The 21,706-nt window shown below is 41.8% G+C and overlaps 1 protein-coding gene across 7 annotated transcripts in view; it reads right to left on the reverse strand.

Moving 5' to 3' along the window:
- Window positions 1–21,706, reverse strand: part of GAD1 (glutamate decarboxylase 1) — a 103,926-nt gene that overhangs the window by 36,720 nt on the left and 45,500 nt on the right. For all 7 annotated transcript variants that reach the window (XR_013217789.1, XR_013217790.1, XR_013217791.1 and 4 more), the window contains 2 exons: window positions 7,516–7,674; window positions 4,465–4,707 (listed from right to left, as the gene is read on the reverse strand). Coding sequence is in view for 4 of the 7 variants with exons in the window: in XM_077272732.1 (XP_077128847.1) it covers window positions 4,465–4,707; window positions 7,516–7,674 (402 nt within the window). In the remaining 3 variants the exon portion in view is untranslated. The remainder of the gene's footprint in view (window positions 1–4,464; window positions 4,708–7,515; window positions 7,675–21,706) is intronic.

Genomic DNA, 21,706 nt, shown 5'->3' on the forward strand with positions numbered 1-21,706 from the left:
GAGGTGTCAAACTGCATTCCTCGAGGGCCGCCAACAGGTCATATTTTCAGGATTTCCTTAGCATTCCACAAGGTGCTGGAATCATTCTGTGCAGGTGATTAAATTATCACCTGTGCAATACAAGGAAATCCTGAAAACATGACCTGTTGGCGGCCCTCGAGGAATGCAGTTTGACACCTCTGGTCTACATTATACAGATTCACTATCTTTTGTATCTGAGAGAGCCTTGCACCGAGGGAAACCCTGACAAAATGTAATTACCGTATATACTCGAGTATAAGCCGAGATTTTCAGCCCAAATTTTTGGGCTGAAAGTGCCCCCTCGGCTTATACTCGAGTCATGATCGATGGTGGGGTCGGCGGGTGAGCACTGTCATATACTTACCTAGTCCCGGCGATCCTGGCGCTCCCCCTGCCTGTTACACGGTCTCCGGGTGCAGCAGCCTCTTCCCCTGAGCGGTCACGTGGGACCGCTCATTAGAGAAATGAATAGGCTGCTCCACCTCCCATAGGGGCGGAGCCGCATAATTCATTTCTCTAATCAGCGGTGCCGGTGACCGCTGACAGAGGAAGAGGCTGCGGCACCGAAGACAGGCAGGGGGAAGGAGCGGGACGCCGGGAGCAGGTAAGTATCGCATATTCACCTATCCTGGTTCCACACGCCGGGCGTCGCGCCATCTTCCCGGCGTCTCTCTCTCCGCTCTGACTGTGTTCAGGCAGAGGGCGCGATGACGCATATAGTGTGCACGCCGCCCTCTGCCTGATCAGTCAGTGCAGGGAGACGCCGGGAAGATGGCGCCGAGGAGCTGCAAGACAGGTGAGTATGTGTTTTATTTTTTTTTATTGCAGCAGCAGCTATGGGGCAATAATGGACGGTGCAGAGCACTGTATGGTACAGCTATGGGGCAGAGCACTGTATGGTACAGCTATGGGGCAGAGCACTATATGGCACAGCTATGGGGCAGAGCACTATATGGCACAGCTGTGGGGCAGAGCACTATATGGCACAGCTGTGGGGCAGAGCACTATATGGCACAGCTATGGGGCAGAGCACTATATGGCACAGCTGTGGGGCAGAGCACTATATGGCACAGCTGTGGGGCAGAGCACTATATGGCACAGCTATGGGGCAGAGCACTATATGGCACAGCTATGGGGCAGAGCACTATATGGCACAGCTGTGGGGCAGAGCACTATATGGCACAGCTATGGGGCAGAGCACTATATGGCACAGCTATGGGGCAGAGCACTATATGGCACAGCTGTGGGGCAGAGCACTATATGGCACAGCTGTGGGGCAGAGCACTATATGGCACAGCTATGGGGCAGAGCACTATATGGCACAGCTATGGGGCAGAGCACTATATGGCACAGCTATGGGGCAGAGCACTATATGGCACAGCTGTGGGGCAGAGCACTATATGGCACAGCTGTGGGGCAGAGCACTATATGGCACAGCTATGGGGCAGAGCACTATATGGCACAGCTATGGGGCAGAGCACTATATGGCACAGCTATGGGGCAGAGCACTATATGGCACAGCTATGGGGCAGAGCACTATATGGCACAGCTATGGGGCAGAGCACTATATGGCACAGCTATGGGGCAGAGCACTATATGGCACAGCTATGGGGCAGAGCACTATATGGCACAGCTATGGGGCAGAGCACTATATGGCACAGCAATGGGGCAGAGCACTATATGGCACAGCTATGGGGCAATGGTGCAGAGCATTATATATATGGCACAGCTATGGGGCAACGGTGCAGAGCATTGTATATATGGCACAGCTTTATGTGGAGCATCTATGGGGCCATAATGAACGGTATGGAGCATCTATTTTTAATTTTGAAATTCACCGGTACCTGCTGCATTTTTCCCCCTAGGCTTATACTCGAGTCAATAAGTTTTCCCAGTTTTTTGTGGCAAAATTAGGGGGGTCGGCTTATACTCGGGTCGGCTTATACTCGAGTATATACGGGTAGCTGCTAATTTTCCCCACTGTGGCCATTATACCCAAAGGTCGGACAGGGCAAAATTTGAACAGGGCAATCTGGGTGTGGATGTTGTATGTTCTCTTCAAGCTAGTGAGGGTTTCCGCCTGTATTCTAACATAGATACATGGAAAGAAGCAACCCACTTATTACGGGTACTCAAATAGGAATCCACTCCATTATCTGGAGTGGCAAATTTGTTATACTATATAGATACATTGACCCTCATAATTTGGGTATGTCTTAAAAAAATGAAACTTAGACTGTGACCCCATTGGCGATATAGGGGTGTGCTTCAGAATAAGCCAGAGCTATATAAATAACTTGATCTAAATAAGTAAATTCAATAGGGCCTTGTCTGTCATTTTCAGCCTCCTTTGGGCAATCTTGCAGAAAATTGAAATGTGCCATGAAATCCCCTCCGCTGTACAAATATGGTCATTTTTCATTTTTTCTCTGTAATAAATTCCTACTTATCGCTATAGTTAAGCAGCTTTAGACCAAGAAACGCCTAGTGCAGGTATAATTACTTTATATTCGATCTGTCAAAAGCAAACAAAAACACATCAGGAAATGCATCAACTCCGGATTTTAGGAGCATTTTTATTCCTTTAAGGAACGTTAACCATGCAATGATTTGTCATTTTGAACTTGATGTATTAAAACTATTCTCGTTAAAGAGTTAGACAGCGCATTACCTGAATAGCTTCATCTGATTATCTATAAAGAGGATAATCAACGCGAAGCTGTCTCTTCACAATGAGAGTATATGCTTCACGTCCCACCGAGGGTCGATATATCCAGTCCCCCAGTGTACAGGATAGCGCCATCCATTCACACGCGATGCCATTTAGCTTAATGAGATGTTTCCCTTGGTGTATCTTAAGTTTGCTTTTGATGAGGATAACACTGTTCTTAGCAAAGTGTTACCAAAGGAGAGACCCACTGCTCCAGAAGAACGTAAATTGCTTATAGAGCAAATTTTAGAAAGACTCAGCAGATGTTCCAGGGTGTTGGTTCGAAGAGCCAAACCAAACCGGTAATGGCCAAGTAATTTGCGCTGCCAGAACTACAGGCAGCAAAAACCTGGGATAGGCTTTGCCAATACAGACATTTAGTTTAAAAAGGAGGCAGGAGTGGGAAGAAGAGTCCACTGGGCGGGTCCTACTGGCTTCTCCCTGCCTGACTCTGCTTGATTGACAGGTCTGTAAATATATACTAAAAAAGGAGTCACCCTTCCAAGTCCAATGGGGAGAAGCTGACAGTGGCCAGCCCAGATGACTGTTCTCAACTCTCCTGGCTCCTTTTAAATCACAGTGTTTTCGAGTGAAACCTAGATACCTGTAATGAGTGAGCCTCACTCCATTTAATGCGACCTATTGTAGGAGCAATATGAATCACATTATTTTATTGTTTCTCTCTTTTATGCCCATTGTATTTCCCAGATGCCATTTCTCCTTTATTAATTACTGAATTCTGATCAATCAGGCCAATCTTACAGATGATAACATTGGTCTGCTTTTGACCAGTTACACTCACCGTTATTCTGTTATGATAGAACTAATTCTCATTTTCCACTTCTGTTGCGATTGTCCTAAAGTAAAATCTTTCTATTTCCTACAATGGATATTTCAATCAGATCGACTGACCATTTTCTCTGTAATTTAGATTAATAAAGATCTGATTGGACTGAAATTGGTCTGATAAGTCAATGTATAAAGGCATCCTTAACCTGGCTTAAAAATTAGATAGCCATTAGAACAATGATCTTTTGGCCGACAGCCATCTTAGCCCCTGAACACAGAAGCACTCTTTCGGCCGAGCTCTTGTGTGTTCTCTACAAGAAAACCATCATCTGACATGTCGGATGGAGAACAATGTGATCGGCAGTCCACAATTGGACATTCCTAATCGACATGTCCCCCGACCATACATATTAGACTGCCGACCAAACCGATCCTAATTGGCAGGTTTGGCTGACATACTGTAAGTCTAAGGTGTATGGCCTGGTTTAATGACTCCATACACATTAGACCAACGTCGCCCGAACCTGCTAATATTGGTGGGCTCAGCCGACAGTCTAATCTTTATGGGGTGTCCCGACAGATGATTTTGGAGAAGTTAAGGATCTGCACTGTCCGATTTTGCACTTTTGATCCTTTTGTTCTCGGTGTGATAAGCCACCACCAAAAGAGTTTAGAAGAGGCTCTCTGGTAGAGAACACAAAAGCACTTGGCAGAGTGAGAGCTCCTGTGTAAGGAGGAGTCGGGAGATATAGCTGCAGGTTGAACAATCAGCTGAAGAACCGGTCGACTGACAGTCATCAAATTTGTATGGGCCACCTTACAGTTCTTGTGTTCATTTGGTCATTGGGGAATACATGAAAATTACCATGAACCTGATGCTGAAATCAATATTGCATAATACAATACATCTTTAATCATGTATAACAGTCCAGCAAATAACGTACCTGTCCTAACTCCATACTTCAAAGTATCTCTGCAGTCCACCAGGATCTGCTCAAGTGACTCGGGGTTGTCTGAAAGCTCAAGGTTGAAACCCTCTATTCCTTCCAGAAGCTGGTGTGGATGGTGAAAGTCTAAGACTTTGGTGGATCTATCAAAGGTTTTCCTTACATAGTTCATGAGAATATCAACCACCTCCAGAAGAAACTGCATGGTGGGTTCTTCTCCATTCTTGGCAGGCAGTAAATCTGCAGAACAAACAAGCTATTAGCGGGCTGGCTTTTAAATCTACAGAAGCAGAAGATGGATCACCACGTGGCGGGTGTCAGCTAGGTGCCGGGATCTTTACATATGACTTGGACTAGGGGAATACAAATTGTCTGCACAAAATACTAAGTGCTCGGTCACCCATCACCCTGACAGTTGTAGCCCTTTCTCATTTGGAATTAGCCATATTTCTCAGTCTAATCTCGTCTCAATACCAGTCATCTCTGTGTTACCGTCATTAAGTATTGAAGTCTTATGCAGACGTTTTGGATTTACAAATATAGGATTTTTTTTTTCATAGGCAGGAATGCTATTTGATACGGAATTTCTTCAAGGCAAATGATGCAAAATACTGGCAAAATGGGTCACAGTATTTCACAACAGAAACATACAAGAATATATTCATAAATAGCATTGGCTCCAGTATTATGAGGCTAAGAGGAGTCATATCTCTACCTATGGTACCTGAAAGGTAATGTACGGGTAGTAAAAAGCTGCCAGGACTATGGTCAGTATACAGAATAGCGCATAAGTAAATTTGAGGACATTGTTATCCCTCTAGTAGAAATACCAATCTACACAAACAGAAGACTTCAATTAAATGTATTATTAAGCTGCTCTGTGTGCAATATATATCTTACAATTATAAATTCCGATGATAAAGGTGAAATAGACACTTTACTATTTTAATACATACATACATAAAAAACAGGATAATATGGAGGGCACATCCACACGGAAGCATGAGCTGGAAACTACATGGATAAATATGAATATACACTTGTGAAAATGTGGTTAATTTAGTTATTTCTTTATTTTAGTTACTTATATAGCACCATCATCACAATTTTGGCTAACAATCTAAATTCCCTATTATTATGTCGAGTGTGGGAAGAAACCAGAACACCCTGAAGAAGCCCAAGCAAACACGGGGAGAACATATAAACACCTTGCAGATGTTGTCTTTGGTGGGATCTACACAGACACGGGTAGAAGGGCAATGTGAAGTAAAACCTAGCAAAAAGCAAGAAGTGTGTAGACTGAATAGCCAGTAAGGTAAATAAAAACAATGTGATGCATCACAATCCCAACGTATGTTTCGCCTATACAGTAGCTTCCTCATGGGGGAAGTTCTACCTAAACCTTTTTTATGGGGGAAGTTCCCCCATGAGGAAGCTGTAGGAAGCATCCATCAGGGTTATGCTGCATTACTGACTTGTATTTACCTTTTTGCACTTTTGCATCCTGACATACATTTTGCCTATAGCGTCCTCATGGTGGAGTTTCCCCTATGAGTAAGCTATAAGCGAAACATACGTCAAAGTTGTGCTGCAAAGTTGTGGTTTGTATTAACTTTTGTGCACTTTTACATCCTGACTTACATTTTGCCTATAGTATAATCATGGAAGGAGTTTCTCCTAGGAGTAAGCTATAAGCGAAACGTACATCGAAGTTGTGCTGCATCTCATGATTTGTATTTACATTTTTGCACCCCTTTTTTAGCTTACTGGCTATTGAATGTATGATTTGGTTGTTTCTATACTCCTTAATGATTTATTAATGCTGCCATAAATATATTACAATATACTACAATTATATATTAAATAATAGATTAACCACATACTGTATTTCACAACCGTGAAACTGTATTTCAGAACAGTATGTGGTTAATCTATTATTTAATATATAATTGTAGTATATTGTAATATATTTATGGCAGCATTAATAAATCATTAAGGAGCATAGAAACAACCAAATCATACATTCAATAGCCAGTAAGCTAAAAAAAAGAGGTGCAAAAATGTAAATACAAATCATGATATGCAGCACAACTTCGACGTACGTTTCGCTTATAGCTTACTCCTAGGAGATAGGAGATGGTTATACATGTGATAGGAGATGGTTGTGATAGGAGATGTGATAGGAGATGGTTATACATGTAGTAGTTTGTAGCTCATTTTTCAGTGACGTCTTCCCCTCCATATTAGTCTTTTTTATGTATGCTTTTATATGCATTTAATATTGTATATTGTGTAATATTTGAAAGAGTTTAACATGATGCATTAATAGAATTTTGCTGGTTCATCAGATAATGGTTCTTTTTTTGTATAGTAAATAAATTGTACAATTTTTTAATACAGTTTTTAATTAATTACAATTTTTAAGACCTAATCTTGTTAGAACCATAATTTTTAATTATAGTAGATACAAAGAATGATGTAAAAGCTTATTTGTTATATCTGTAATAGCCTTTTAAAGGATCACAACAGTAAGATACTCCAAGGCTACATTCTCCCATGAGCTTTTGGTGAGTTTTTGATGTTGTCCATTTCTGCACCCATTAATTGAAATAGGTTACTTGCATTTAAAAAAAAAAAAAAAAAATCACCAAAAACTCATCTTGAGAACTTAGCCTTATAAGAAAATTACTAAATTTTAAAATAATGATATATAAACAGTCCATCATTTATAAAACCACCCTTGTATAAGTAACCAGCACAACAATTATCAAAAAGTTTACTAATTGAGTGCAAAAAACACATTAAGTATTTCATTTTTTCGTTTTTATAAAAATTAGACAAAGTTGTTATAATGTTGGACAAATAATACAAAATATGGAAAACTAATATAATAGTTTTAATAATCATTCAATTTAGACACAGAATCAAAAATACACCATATTTTGAACAGGAAGGCACTAGTTTAAAAAAAATTGTCAAGGGTTCAAAAAATTGTCCATCATTATTGAGAAGCTTTAGCATCCAATGAGTAGAAGAGTTGAGTCTTACCTCTGGCATACAGGTTGGAGAAATCGGTCTCGGTATGTTTGAACCTAGATTCTGTCTCAATATTCTCGCAGACCAAGAGATTTTTGGATGACTGTCTCTCCTTGAAGGAGCTGACGATTCTGCTCCTGTCCTCCAAGCTGTTATTCCTCTGCAGGAAGCCTACATTATTACAAACAGAACAAGTCACGGGCAGGCTCTTGTCATCCCTCAGCATGGTGATACAGGGATGGACACAAATTCTGGCTTTGGAACAGGAGATCAAATGTGAGGTTACCCCCGTGAACTCCTAACCAGGCCTATAGAAAGGGCTATTTATGGGCTTATCGGAAAATAGGAGGTTGATCTACAAGTGACATCAGCCAACATTGAAAAAAAAAAATCCAGTCATGCAAAGGACAAATGAATTCTCCATCATTTGGAGCAGAGGTAAATTCTTATTAAGTTGATCAGACAGATTCCACTTCACTAATCAGCCACTGGGTAGCGGTTCAGGATGAGTCAATGCTATTACAGCCTCCAGGCAGAGTTTATGGACTGAGCAGACAGATAGAGGGGGTAGCGATGTGTGATTAATAGCCGGACCACTTTCACTCACCCTCCTGTTGCTGGTTCCTAAAGAAAGGATAATAAAATCCTTATCTTCTCCCATAACACTCACTCATTTGTTATATATCTTTACACTCCAGAAGGGTAAATTAATATTTGTGACAAGGCCGATTAGGGACATAGTGGGAATTGGAATCCAAGCAGAGGTTGCGGGTCATGTTTTCTGGTCGATTCTAGCTTTAAAGGACAGGACCATGGTAATTAATTGCAATGCCTTGTATTATCCAGTTGACGGAGGAGAAATGCCAGTATTTCATTTTGGAAGTATGGATGGGAAGTAGAACAAACAAATCAATTTTGGAACATATGAAGTCAGACATGTCACTCGAAGCAAGGATCACCAAGCTACGACTTGCTTACTTTGGACACATCATACAAAAAGAGCAATCACCGGAGAATGACATCAAGGTGGGAAGAATAGAAGAAATGAGGTGAAGAGGAAGACCAGAAACCCGATGGTTTTATAATATCACGATAATGGCGGAGAAGACCCTGGTGGACCTATCTAGACTTGCACAAGATTGATCTTCCTACAGATCGTTCATCCATCAAGTCACCACTGCTCAAGTGCAAGCCAAAGGCCGTTAAATAATACAATAAATTGGAGCGTCAATTTTAGAGTATGAATTACAACAATGGGGAACGGTGAACAAAATGTAGAATACCTTGCCCCATTTTGAATTTCACAAACCATTTATTTTGGTAATATGTGTAGGTTTTGGGGCAGATTTATTAATATTGTCTAAAATGAAGGTGTGATTTATCCCATAACTATAGTAAGTCTACCCAAGATTTGGGATAAGTCACCCAAAAAAATATTAGTGATACACTATATCCAGGAAAAAAAGAATCAAACAACTACAAGATTATCACAATAGCATGTAATATATTGGCCCCTATGGCAAAGATGGTAACCACAGTGTCCATGTTCACTATCACAATGTGCAAAGTGCTTCCACCAACCGAAATATTTTTTTTAAAGGACTTAGGAAAAACAATGGCCACATGGCAGGGGTGGAAACTGGTAATTTAATGATGTTTAGCAATGTTCCTTAAGATAGCAGGGCATGGTGCTTGTTATCGTTTTTTATCCCCTTTCCATTACCCTTGTGTCCATTTACCCTCCCTTGTCCCTTGTTTCCTTACATTGTAGTGCCTATGGGGAAGGGAACCCTTTAGGGCTTGTTCACACTTTGCAGATTTTGCTGCGGATTTTTCCGCAGCGGATTTGGAAAAACCGCAGTGCAAAACCGCTGCGGTTTTCACTGCGGATTTTCCTGCGGTTTCTTCTGCGGATTCCTCTGCGGGTTTTCAACAGCACTTTCCTATTGGTGCATGTTGAAAACCGCTGCGGAATCCGCAGAAAGAAGTGACATGCTCCTTCTTTTTTTCCGCAGCAATTCCGCACGGTTTTTAAAGGGATTTTCCGCAATGTGGGCACAGCGGTTTTTGTTTTCCATAGGGTAACATTGTACTGTACCCTGCATGGAAAACTGCTGCGGATCCGCAGCGTCAAATCCGCTGCGGATCTGCAGCAAAAACCGCAAAGTGTGAACATAGCCTTATAGGTTTCTAGCACCTATCCAACCTTGAATCCTTTGTCCATGAGCCTCCTAGCAGATTATGGTATGGATCATCTATTTTACACTGTTTTTGCCCTGTTCTTGTGTATTGTAAAATGAAAGATTCCGGATCTCAAGGTGCATTTGGTACTAAAGTGGTGAAATATTTCAAACAAAATGTTAATTTGAATATGGTGCATTGGATTTCCAGGTGGCCAAAGCCAAATCTGTTTTAACGGATTTGTATATCGAATTCTTAACACGTGTGACGTCAATTAACTTTGATTTTTTAACTACAACTCAAATGCTTTTTTTTAAACTTTAGTGACAGTATAGTGTTTAAAATGAGACATTTATGTAAAATCATTTACAATTTATGTCTGGTGCAACCCTTTCCGCAAGACTAGTTTATATATTAAAATGGTTTCTGTACTTTCAGGAAACTTGATCTCATTTGCTAGATAATGAATATGTGATCAATTGGACAATCTGAAAATTGCCTTATTTGAAAATGAAAGGAATGACTTTTTTTCCACTGCCTGTTGTAAAGTATAATCCGTCTCGATCAGCAGAGATGCCAAGAAGGATTACAGGAATAGGATATGTTTTGTATCTCTGCTCCTGCTCTCTTGTCTATCAGACTGTACTCAAGAATGACAAAGATTTTAGTTCAGGGCAGGCAAGCTATTGGACAATGGCAGAAGTAATGCATATTGGGAAGTCAAGGAGAAGTTCCAGCACCGGTAGTGCTGATGGAATGTCGATGAAGAACTGTCCAAATCCTGAGAATTATGTCAGTTCCTGGACATATAAGACATGTATGTGCAACAAAAACAATTCTATCTTGTTATGGGTGATGAGGGTAATTTTCTACAGGTTTTGTATTAAAGGACAGGTCCACTTTAAAGCTAATCAACTGGTGATGTTATTTTGTAACAGGGTCCACCCACCACAATAGTTTTTTAAAGAAGAGGTGCAATGTTTAGACTTCATGTTTTTGGATAGGGACTGTGGTGGCAATTCAAATGCCAGAAGGGCCCATTTTGCCTTTTCATCTATTTGTACACCTATATGTGCCTTTTGTCTGAATCTTGTAAGCAGAGTACGCCATATCCAAAACTGACATTGTAACGAGCTGAAATATAATGGGTTTTAAAGAGCGATAGCCAATTAAAATGATTGCGCCAATTTTCCAGAAATTTCCTAAACTGCTGGATCTACACATAATTTGGGCAATGAGTATCACCAACTGACTGCTCTTCAGATGCCATCGGAGACTGAATGCTCTGCCGATGAGTTTTACTGTCAAGATCCATTTTCTCACATGTTGGACTCAGACGCCACCAAGAGCCTAGGGGCCATGAAGGTAGGTATTGCTGACAGGGTATAACATTTTAATTGCTGCCAGTGATTCTTAGCCTGCACCAGTTTACTTGTGTTTTTTCTGGAAAAAAGACTGGCTTAAGTGTATGTGCACACATCGTCTTTAAGACGCCAGCAGAAATGGAGAGTTTTCCAAATTGAAAATGCTGCAAGTATCGGTGCTCGCTTTCCTAAAGTGTCTTCACCAGCTTTTTTTCAGTTGTTTTTGGGGTGATTTTGGAGCTCCTGTCTTTATACTTTCAAGAATGAGCATGACAATTCTTTTAACCTCTTCTAGGTTTCTGAACCCAGAAGTGGTCAAAAGAAATGACCTAAGATAGATCATGTGCACAGCAATGTCATTTTGACAATGCTGTGCATTATGTTCATTTTTTGCGGTACTTTTTATGAGGACTCCAGATGGAATTTACCTGAAACTGAATCTAGCTGAAAAAGTTTTCGTCACAAAATCACGAAGATGTACAGTCATGGTCGAAAGTGTTGACACCCTTGAAAATGTTCAAAAAAATTAAGCATTTCTCCCAGAAAATTATTGTAATTACACATGTCTTGTTATACACATATTAATTTCCTTTGTGTGTATTGGAACAGCGCAAAAAAAAAACCAGAGAAGACAAAGGCAAATTGGACATAATATTACACAAAAATCCAAAACTAGATAAGACAAAATTGTTGGCACCCTCAACTTGATTTTGTTGCACACCTGTTATGACCCCAATGGCGAGGGTCTCAGAGGAACGTGGAAGTCTGCAGAATACAAAAATCCAGCTCATAGGGCAGTGGTAGCTGGGTTGACCATATATCTACTCCTAACGCCAACACTAGAAGTAGCCGGGGATCATTCCTACGTTGATTCTAGATGACACGCTCCAGCCGGAGAATCTAGCTACCCCTAGTAGAGGAAAACAAAAGACCTTTCTTGCCTCCAGAGAAGGGGACCCCAAAGCTGGATAGAAGCCCCCCACAAATAATAACGGTGAGGTAAGAGGAAATGACAAACACAGAAATGAACCAGGTTTAGCACAGAGAGGCCCGCTTACTGATAGCAGAATAAAGAAAGGTAACTTATATGGTCAACAAAAACCCTATCAAAATCCACACTGGAAATTCAAGAACCCCCGAACCGTCTAACGGTCCGGGGGGAGAACACCAGCCCCCTAGAGCTTCCAGCAAAGGTCAGGATATATATTTGGAACAAGCTGGACAAAAATACAAAACCAAAACAAAATAGCAAAAAGCAAAAAGCGGACTTAGCTGATATAACTGGAACCAGGATCAGTAGACAAGAGCACAGCAGACTAGCTCTGATAACTACGTTGCCAGGCATTGAACTGAAGGTCCAGGGAGCTTAAATAGCAACACCCTTAACTAACGACCCAGGTGCGGATAAAAGGAATGACAGAAAAACCAGAGTCAAAAAACTAGTAACCACTAGAGGGAGCAAAAAGTAAATTCACAACAGTACCCCCCCCCCTTAGTGAGGGGTCACCGAACCCTCACCACGACCACCAGGGCGATCAGGATGAGCGGCATGAAAGGCACGAACTAAATCGGCCGCATGAACATCAGAGGCGACCACCCAGGAATTATCCTCCTGACCATAGCCCTTCCACTTGACCAGGTACTGAAGCCTCCGCCTGGAGAGGCGAGAATCCAAGATCTTCTCCACCACGTACTCCAACTCGCCCTCAACCAACACCGGAGCAGGAGGCTCAGCAGAAGGAACTATAGGCACAATGTACCGCCGCAACAAGGACCTATGAAATACATTGTGAATAGCAAACGACACAGGAAGATCCAGACGAAAAGATACAGGATTAAGGATTTCCAATATCTTGTAAGGCCCAATAAAACGAGGTTTAAATTTGGGAGAGGAGACCTTCATAGGAACAAAGCGGGAAGAAAGCCATACCAAATCCCCAACGCGTAGTCGGGGACCCACACCGCGGCGGCGGTTGGCAAAGCGCTGAGCCCTCTCCTGTGACAACTTCAAGTTGTCCACCACATGATTCCAGATCCGCTGCAACCTATCCACCACAGAATCCACCCCAGGACAGTCAGAAGGCTCCACATGACCCGAAGAAAAGCGAGGATGGAAACCAGAGTTGCAGAAAAAAGGCGAAACCAAGGTGGCGGAACTAGCCCGATTATTAAGGGCAAACTCAGCCAACGGCAAGAATGTCACCCAATCGTCCTGATCAGCAGAGACAAAACACCTCAAATAAGCCTCCAAAGTCTGATTGGTTCGCTCCGTCTGTCCATTAGTCTGAGGATGGAAAGCAGACGAAAACGACAAATCAATGCCCATCCTACTACAAAAGGATCGCCAGAATCTGGAAACGAACTGGGATCCTCTGTCTGACACAATATTCTCAGGGATGCCGTGCAAACGAACCACGTTCTGGAAAAACACAGGAACCAGATCGGAAGAGGAAGGCAGCTTAGGCAAAGGAACCAAATGGACCATCTTTGAGAAGCGATCACATATCACCCAGATAACGGACATGCCCTGGGATAGCGGAAGATCAGAAATGAAATCCATGGAGATATGTGTCCAAGGTCTCTTCGGGACAGGCAAGGGCAAGAGCAAACCGCTGGCACGAGAACAGCAAGGCTTAGCTCGAGCACAAGTCCCACAGGACTGCACAAATGACCGCACATCCCTTGACAAGGAAGGCCACCAAAAGGACCTGGCCACCAGATCTCTGGTGCCAAAAATTCCCGGGTGACCTGCCAACACCGAGGAATGAACCTCGGAAATGACTCTGCTGGTCCACTTATCCGGGACAAACAGTCTGTCAGGTGGACAAGACTCAGGCCTATCAGCCTGAAATCTCTGCAACACATGTCGCAGATCCGGAGAAATAGCTGACAAGATAACTCCATCTTTAAGAATACCAACAGGATCAGCGACTCCAGGAGCATCAGGCACAAAGCTCCTAGAAAGAGCATCGGCCTTCACATTCTTTGAACCTGGTAAATACGAGACAACAAAATCAAAGCGGGAGAAAAACAATGACCAGCGGGCCTGTCTCGGATTAAGGCGTTTAGCAGACTCGAGATACATCAGATTTTTGTGATCAGTCAAGACCACCACACGATGCTTAGCACCCTCGAGCCAATGACGCCACTCCTCAAATGCCCATTTCATGGCCAACAACTCCCGATTGCCCACATCATAATTTCGCTCGGCAGGCGAAAACTTCCTAGAGAAAAAGGCACAAGGTTTCATAACAGAGCAACCAGGGCCTCTCTGCGACAAAACGGCCCCTGCTCCAATCTCTGAAGCATCCACCTCAACCTGAAAGGGAAGTGAGACATCGGGCTGGCACAAAACAGGCGCCGAAGTAAACCGGCGTTTCAACTCCTGGAAAGCCTCCACGGCAGCAGGAGCCCAGTTAGCTACATCGGAGCCCTTCTTGGTCATATCCGTCAAAGGTTTCACAATGCTAGAAAAATTAGCGATAAAACGACGGTAGAAGTTAGCGAAACCCAAGAACTTCTGTAGACTCTTAACTGACGAGGGCTGAGTCCAATCAAGAATAGCTCGGACCTTGACTGGGTCCATCTCCACAGCAGAAGGGGAAAAAATGAACCCCAAAAAGGGAACCTTCTGTACACCAAAGAGACACTTTGAGCCCTTGACAAACAAAGAATTTTCACGCAAAATTTTAAAGACCAACCTGACCTGCTCCACATGCGAATCCCAATTATCAGAAAAAAACAAAATATCATCCAGATAAACAATCAAAAATTTATCCAGATACTTCCGGAAAATGTCATGCATAAAGGACTGAAAAACTGAAGGCGCATTGGAGAGCCCAAAAGGCATCACCAAGTACTCAAAATGACCTTCGGGCGTATTGAATGCGGTTTTCCATTCATCACCTTGCTTAATGCGCACAAGGTTGTACGCACCACGAAGATCTATCTTGGTGAACCACTTGGCACCTTTAATCCGGGCAAACAAGTCAGACAACAGCGGTAAAGGATACTGAAATTTGACAGTGATCTTATTTAAAAGCCGATAATCAATACAAGGTCTCAAAGATCCGTCCTTTTTCTAGAGACTCCTTGATATATGAACGCATAGCGGTATCTTCAGGTACCGACAGATTAAACAGTCTTCCCTTAGGAAATTTACTGCCTGGGATCAAATCTATAGCACAGTCACAGTCCCTATGAGGAGGCAGTGCACTGGACTCAGACTCACTGAAGACATCCTGATAATCAGACAAATACTCCGGAACTTCCGAAGGCGTAGAAGAAGCAATAGACACAGGCAGGGAATCCCCATGAATACCACGACAGCCCCAACTTGAGACTGACATAGCCTTCCAGTCCAGGACTGGATTATGGGTCTGTAACCATGGCAGCCCTAAAACAACCAAATCATGCATTTTATGTAAAACCAGGAAACGTATCACCTCGCGGTGTTCAGGAGTCATGCACATGGTAACCTGTGTCCAATACTGCGGTTTATTTGCTGCCAATGGCGTAGCATCAATACCCCTAAGAGGAATAGGATTTTCTAATGGTTCAAGAGTAAAACCACAGTGCTTAGCAAATGACAGATCCATAAGACTCAGGGCAGCACCTGAATCTACAAACGCCATGACAGGAAAAGACGACAGTGAGCAAATCAAAGTTACAGACAGAATAAATTTAGGTTGCAAATTACCAACGGTGACAGGACTAACAACCTTAGCTATACGTTTAGAGCATGCTGAGATAATATGTGTAGAATCACCACAGTAGTAGCACAAGCCATTCCGGCGTCTATGAATTTTCCGCTCATTTCTAGTCAGGATTCTATCACATTGCATTAAATCAGGTGTCTGTTCAGACAACACCATGAGGGAATTTGCGATTTTTCTATCACATTGCACCGAATTAGGTGTCTGTTCAGACAACACCATGAGGGAATTTGCGGTTTTGCGCTCCCGCAACCGCCGGTCAATTTGAATAGCCAGTGCCATAGTATCATTCAGACCTGTGGGAATGGGAAAACCCACCATAACATTCTTAATGGCTTCAGAAAGGCCATTTCTAAAATTAGCGGCCAGTGCACACTCGTTCCAATGTGTCAGCACGGACCATTTCCGAAATTTTTGGCAGTACACTTCAGCCTCGTCCTGCCCCTGAGACATAGCCAGCAAGGCCTTTTCTGCCTGAATCTCAAGATTGGGTTCCTCATAAAGTAAACCGAGCGCCAGAAAAAACGCATTAATATCAGCCAATGCCGGATCTCCTGGCGCCAGCGAAAAAGCCCAATCCTGAGGGTCGCCCCGTAAGAACGAAATAACAATTTTTACTTGCTGAGCAGAGTCTCCAGATGAACAGGGTCTCAGGGAAAAAAACAATTTACAATTATTCACAAAATTCCTAAACTTAAACCTGTCTCCGGAAAACAGTTCAGGAATCGGTATTCTAGGTTCTGACCTAGGATTACTGATAACATAGTCTTGTATGCCCTGCACACGAGTAGCCAGCTGGTCCACACTTGTAATCAAGGTCTGGACATTCATGTCTGCAGCAAGCATAGCCACTCTGAGGTAAAGGGGAAGAAGAAAAAAAAAAAAAACTCAGAATCTTCTTTCTTATAATCCCTCTTCTGCAATGCATTAAACATTTAATACTGGCCTGGCAAACTGTTATGACCCCAATGGCGAGGGTCTCAGAGGAACGTGGAAGTCTGCAGAATACAAAAATCCAGCTCATAGGGCAGTGGTAGCTGGGTTGACCATATATCTACTCCTAACGCCAACACTAGAAGTAGCCGGGGATCATTCCTACGTTGATTCTAGATGACACGCTCCAGCCGGAGAATCTAGCTACCCCTAGTAGAGGAAAACAAAAGACCTTTCTTGCCTCCAGAGAAGGGGACCCCAAAGCTGGATAGAAGCCCCCCACAAATAATAACGGTGAGGTAAGAGGAAATGACAAACACAGAAATGAACCAGGTTTAGCACAGAGAGGCCCGCTTACTGATAGCAGAATAAAGAAAGGTAACTTATATGGTCAACAAAAACCCTATCAAAATCCACACTGGAAATTCAAGAACCCCCGAACCGTCTAACGGTCCGGGGGGAGAACACCAGCCCCCTAGAGCTTCCAGCAAAGGTCAGGATATATATTTGGAACAAGCTGGACAAAAATACAAAACCAAAACAAAATAGCAAAAAGCGGACTTAGCTGATATAACTGGAACCAGGATCAGTAGACAAGAGCACAGCAGACTAGCTCTGATAACTACGTTGCCAGGCATTGAACTGAAGGTCCAGGGAGCTTAAATAGCAACACCCTTAACTAACGACCCAGGTGCGGATAAAAGGAATGACAGAAAAACCAGAGTCAAAAAACTAGTAACCACTAGAGGGAGCAAAAAGTAAATTCACAACACACACCCTTTGGAATAAATAATCAATCGCTTCCTATAACCATCAGTAAGCTTCTTTCACTTTTCAATTGGAATTTCGGACCACTCTTCTTTTGCAAACTGCTCCAGGTCTCCACAGGTGTTCAACTGGATTTAGATTTGGACTTATTGCTGGCCACTTCACAACTCTCCAGTGCTTTGTTCCCTTCAATTTCAAAATGCTTCTTGAAGCATTTTTAGGGGTCATTGTCCTGCTGGAAGATCTAGGACACAAACCCAGCTTTCAGACACTGGGCACTACATTGCGACCCAAAATCCTTTGATAACCTTCAGATTTCATAATGCTTTGCACAGTCATTGAACTCAGTGTCAGAGGTAGCAAAACAATCCCAAAACATGTTTGAGCCTCCACCATATTTGTCTGTAGGTTCTGTGTTCTTTTCTTTGTAGACCTCATTCCATTTTCGGTAAACAGTAGAATGATTGTTCTTTACCAAAAAGCTCTATTTTGGTCTCATCTGTCCACAAGATGGTTTCCCAGAAGGATTTTGGCTTACTCACATACATTTTGGCAAACTGCAGTCTAGCTTTTTTTATTTCTCTGAGTCAGCAGTGGGGCCCTCCTGGGTCTTCTTTCTTCCATAGCGTTTAATTTAATTCAAATGTTGACGAATAGTTCACACTGACACTGATGCACCCTGAGACAGCTTGATTTTCTTTAGAACTTGATGGGGGCTGCTTATCCACCATCTGGAATATCTTGTTTGCAACCTTTCATTAATTTTTCTCTTCTGTCCACGTCTGGGGGTTAGCTACAATGCCATGGGTTGTAAACTACTTATGTTGCATATCGTGGACAAAGGAACATCAAGATGTCTGGAGATGAACTTGTAACCTTGAGACTATTGATATTTTTCAACAGTTTTGGTTCTCAAGTCCTCAGACAGTTCTCTTCTCCTCTTTCTATTCTCCATGCTTAGTGTGACACACACACATACATACAATACAAAGATTGAGTCAACTTCTCCACTTTTTATCTGGTTTCAGGTGTGACTTTCTTATTGCCCACAAACAGGTGAGTTTGAACGAGCATCACGTGCTTGAAACAAAGTTGTTTACCCACAATTTGAAAAGCTGCCAACAATTTTGTCAGGCCTATATTTGGGGGTTTATGTGAAATTATGTCCAATTTGCTTTTTTTCTGTTATTTTGTGTTGTCCCAATACATACAAAGGAAATAAACATGTGTATAACAAAACATGTGTAATTGCAATAATTTTCTGAGAGAAATACTTAATTTTCTGGAAAAATTTCAAGGGTGCCAACACTTTAGGCCATGATTATATATTCATGGTGTGTAGAACTAAGGAAAATATAGGATAACAAGCTGACCTTCACATTTCCAAAATATCTCCTCTCCTTAATTTGCTGCCATTATAGCAGACCACAAGAAGTCATTCTTTTTCACCCCTACTGTACTTTGGCTTTGTTGGTTTTCCGCCCTTTCGGACAAGTAATTGCATCCTTTCACTGCCTCAGATTTAGTCACATCTCCAGCAAGGGCATTCATTTATTACTGCCTATTGCTCTTCAACACCATCCACGTAGCGGGACTGGATCTGTTGCCAGGCAACAGGATTTTTTCTTTTTGCATATTAAAGCTACACACAGCGGCAGGGTAATTTGCATTAACAAAATTAGCTCAACCACGCATTAAAAACCATAAGTTCATTTACTATTCATCGTGCCAGCGAATAAGCGTCAGCTACTGTTTTGTTTGTTTTTTAAATTTGGCTCCCATGTTTTTGGTACTTATGAGACTATGGGTTACCAGCTACATTGCATCAGGTGTATTACATAAATGTTCACAGCTGTTATTACATCTCAAAGCTACGTATCCAAAAATTATCCCCTTCCCACCGCAGACAATCTTCATTTTTTTTTCTTTTTTTTTTTCCCCTTCGCTTCTTGCAAGTAAGTTACGGGGATTATTTCACATGAGATTTTTTTTCTGTTTTTTTTTGCAGCACAAGTTGTAGTTTTTAGACACCCATAATCTACTGAAAAATAGAATAACATTCCAAAGTCGGTGAAAAAAATGTAATTCTGCCATTGTTTTTCTTTTTAGTTTTGTTTTTACGACTTAAAAATTACCCAGTAACATTGACGAGATTTTTTTAAAAGTGGTAAGACCAAATATATTTATTTTTTTATTTCTGTATTTTTGTATTTGGAAATCAAAGTTTTCATGCTTTTTTTTAATAATAATAATAAACTTTACCAGCATGCAAAAAAAGTCAACAAAATTGCTGCAATAAAAATGCAGCAATTCCTGCTTTTTGTAAGCAACTTTTTTACTGCGAAGAGAGCAGGTTTTGCCGGCGAAAAAAAACAACGCAGCAAAAATGCAACGTGTGAACATAGTCATTGAAGGCAAAATGATTCAAAAGTGTCCATGAAACTCAAATGCTAAAAATAATTTTTAAAATCCATGGAAGTATTGATGGACGTCAGTCAAGCAGGACTGGAAGGGTTTAGGGATGACAAAGAAGTGAAAAATATTGCAGGTATTAAGCAAAATATCCTTCGCAATCAGATTGTTAGATATTACGCATTGGTTCAATTCAAAGTTGAATGGCACAGTGGAGAAAGCACAACGGGGAAGTTGAAGAGTCAACCTGGCAGCAGTCATGTCATGTCATTACCAATGCAGAGAAAACAAAGACTTGAACTCTAGCGCCACCTATTGGAAGTAGCAATCTGAAAACTCAGTATCGAGCCTTGGCACATGAGTTAGGATAAGAGCCAAACCAGAATCTCAATTTGCAGACACATGTTTCGGGGTGTTGTCCCTCCTCAGTGCAAAGCAAGAGATCACATTTCGATATATTAGAGGCCTCAGACTTAGGTGTAAGGGGTAACCAAATAAGGGATAAATATGCAGGACCCAGGGTACATCCCCTGCCGCTGCCTTCCCCGCAGATGGCATTGCTAGTTAGTTATGACATTATAACATCCAATGTGGTATTTAATTACACATCTAAGCAAATTATCACATAATTCCAATAATGATTTACTTACAACCTGCAATGATAGGTTCAGTATATCAAAATGGCATGGGACTGCTTGATATGTCCTACCCCGGCAATAATGTAATTCATGCCACTCAAAGTGTTACATGTGATCGCCCTGGGAATATCCCCCATTACAGCAGTGCCCTTGAAATTTTGTACTCAGTCTATGCTATTATCAAGACATAGCTTGGATAACATCAAGACTCACGCTTACATTTCCAAACCCAGGTTACCGACCACCTCTGCAGTCTATCAGCGCTTTCCTAGGCAAGGAACATGCCAGTGCAAGCTCTTTGCTACCAGTGGATCAGGTCATGTACTCCTCTGATGCTGCAGAGGAGCGCAGGGGCACTTATATATGAGCATTGGAGAGCATACGGTTTGGGTCAGGGGGCAACAATGCCGCTACTCCAAACTGTCAGTCATTCATGGTGCCCCACCCCCAGGCAAGATGGAAGCAATGAAATAAATGAGAACAATCCTTTCATAAGAAATGTGTTAGAAAATAACCCATCAGGTTTTTATGCTAAATTTAACTTAAATTTTCATTTTTGTTTTTCTAATATTTTTTATGTTTTATTATGAATTTTATTTTATTTCCACATTACTATTTGTATAAAAATAAATAAATAAATAAATTCACACTGAAAAATAAGTTTAAAACTAGACTCATACTTCCTGTTCTTTACAGATGTCTTTTCACCAGTCTCATTATCATCACTGTCAAGATTACAATGAAAGTTAACAAAGGATCCACCATTTACAATAGGTGATGTCACAGCTCACCTCCGCTCCCTCCCTGCACAGATCATAGAGAATGCCTAGAAAACGCTTCTTTACAAGTCAACAAATAATATCCCGTCTAGTGCCAGTTTAGCTATGTGGCTCCAAATAAGAACTGGAAGTATGAGCCTGATATTAGGCCTTGTTACCAGTGGGAAAATTGAAAGATTTTAGTTTTTGTTTTTTTACGATACTCTAACCAGATTTTGCACATTATTCCATCTCTTATATTGATTTTTGAGACTGGACTGGTCAGGAAGCAGAAGTCAGAGTTTAGTGCCCTAACTGCGCTGCCTACCTGGATTCTCGTGTGACCTCCCAATGGTTCAGTTCACACTAAAGCAGTAATATATTTTTAAAGGTTTTCTAAAGAGAAAAAGTAAAAACAGCAGCAAAAAAAAAAA

Source organism: Ranitomeya variabilis, chromosome 7, assembly GCF_051348905.1.
Source record: "Ranitomeya variabilis isolate aRanVar5 chromosome 7, aRanVar5.hap1, whole genome shotgun sequence".
NCBI classification, from domain to species: domain Eukaryota; kingdom Metazoa; phylum Chordata; class Amphibia; order Anura; family Dendrobatidae; genus Ranitomeya; species Ranitomeya variabilis.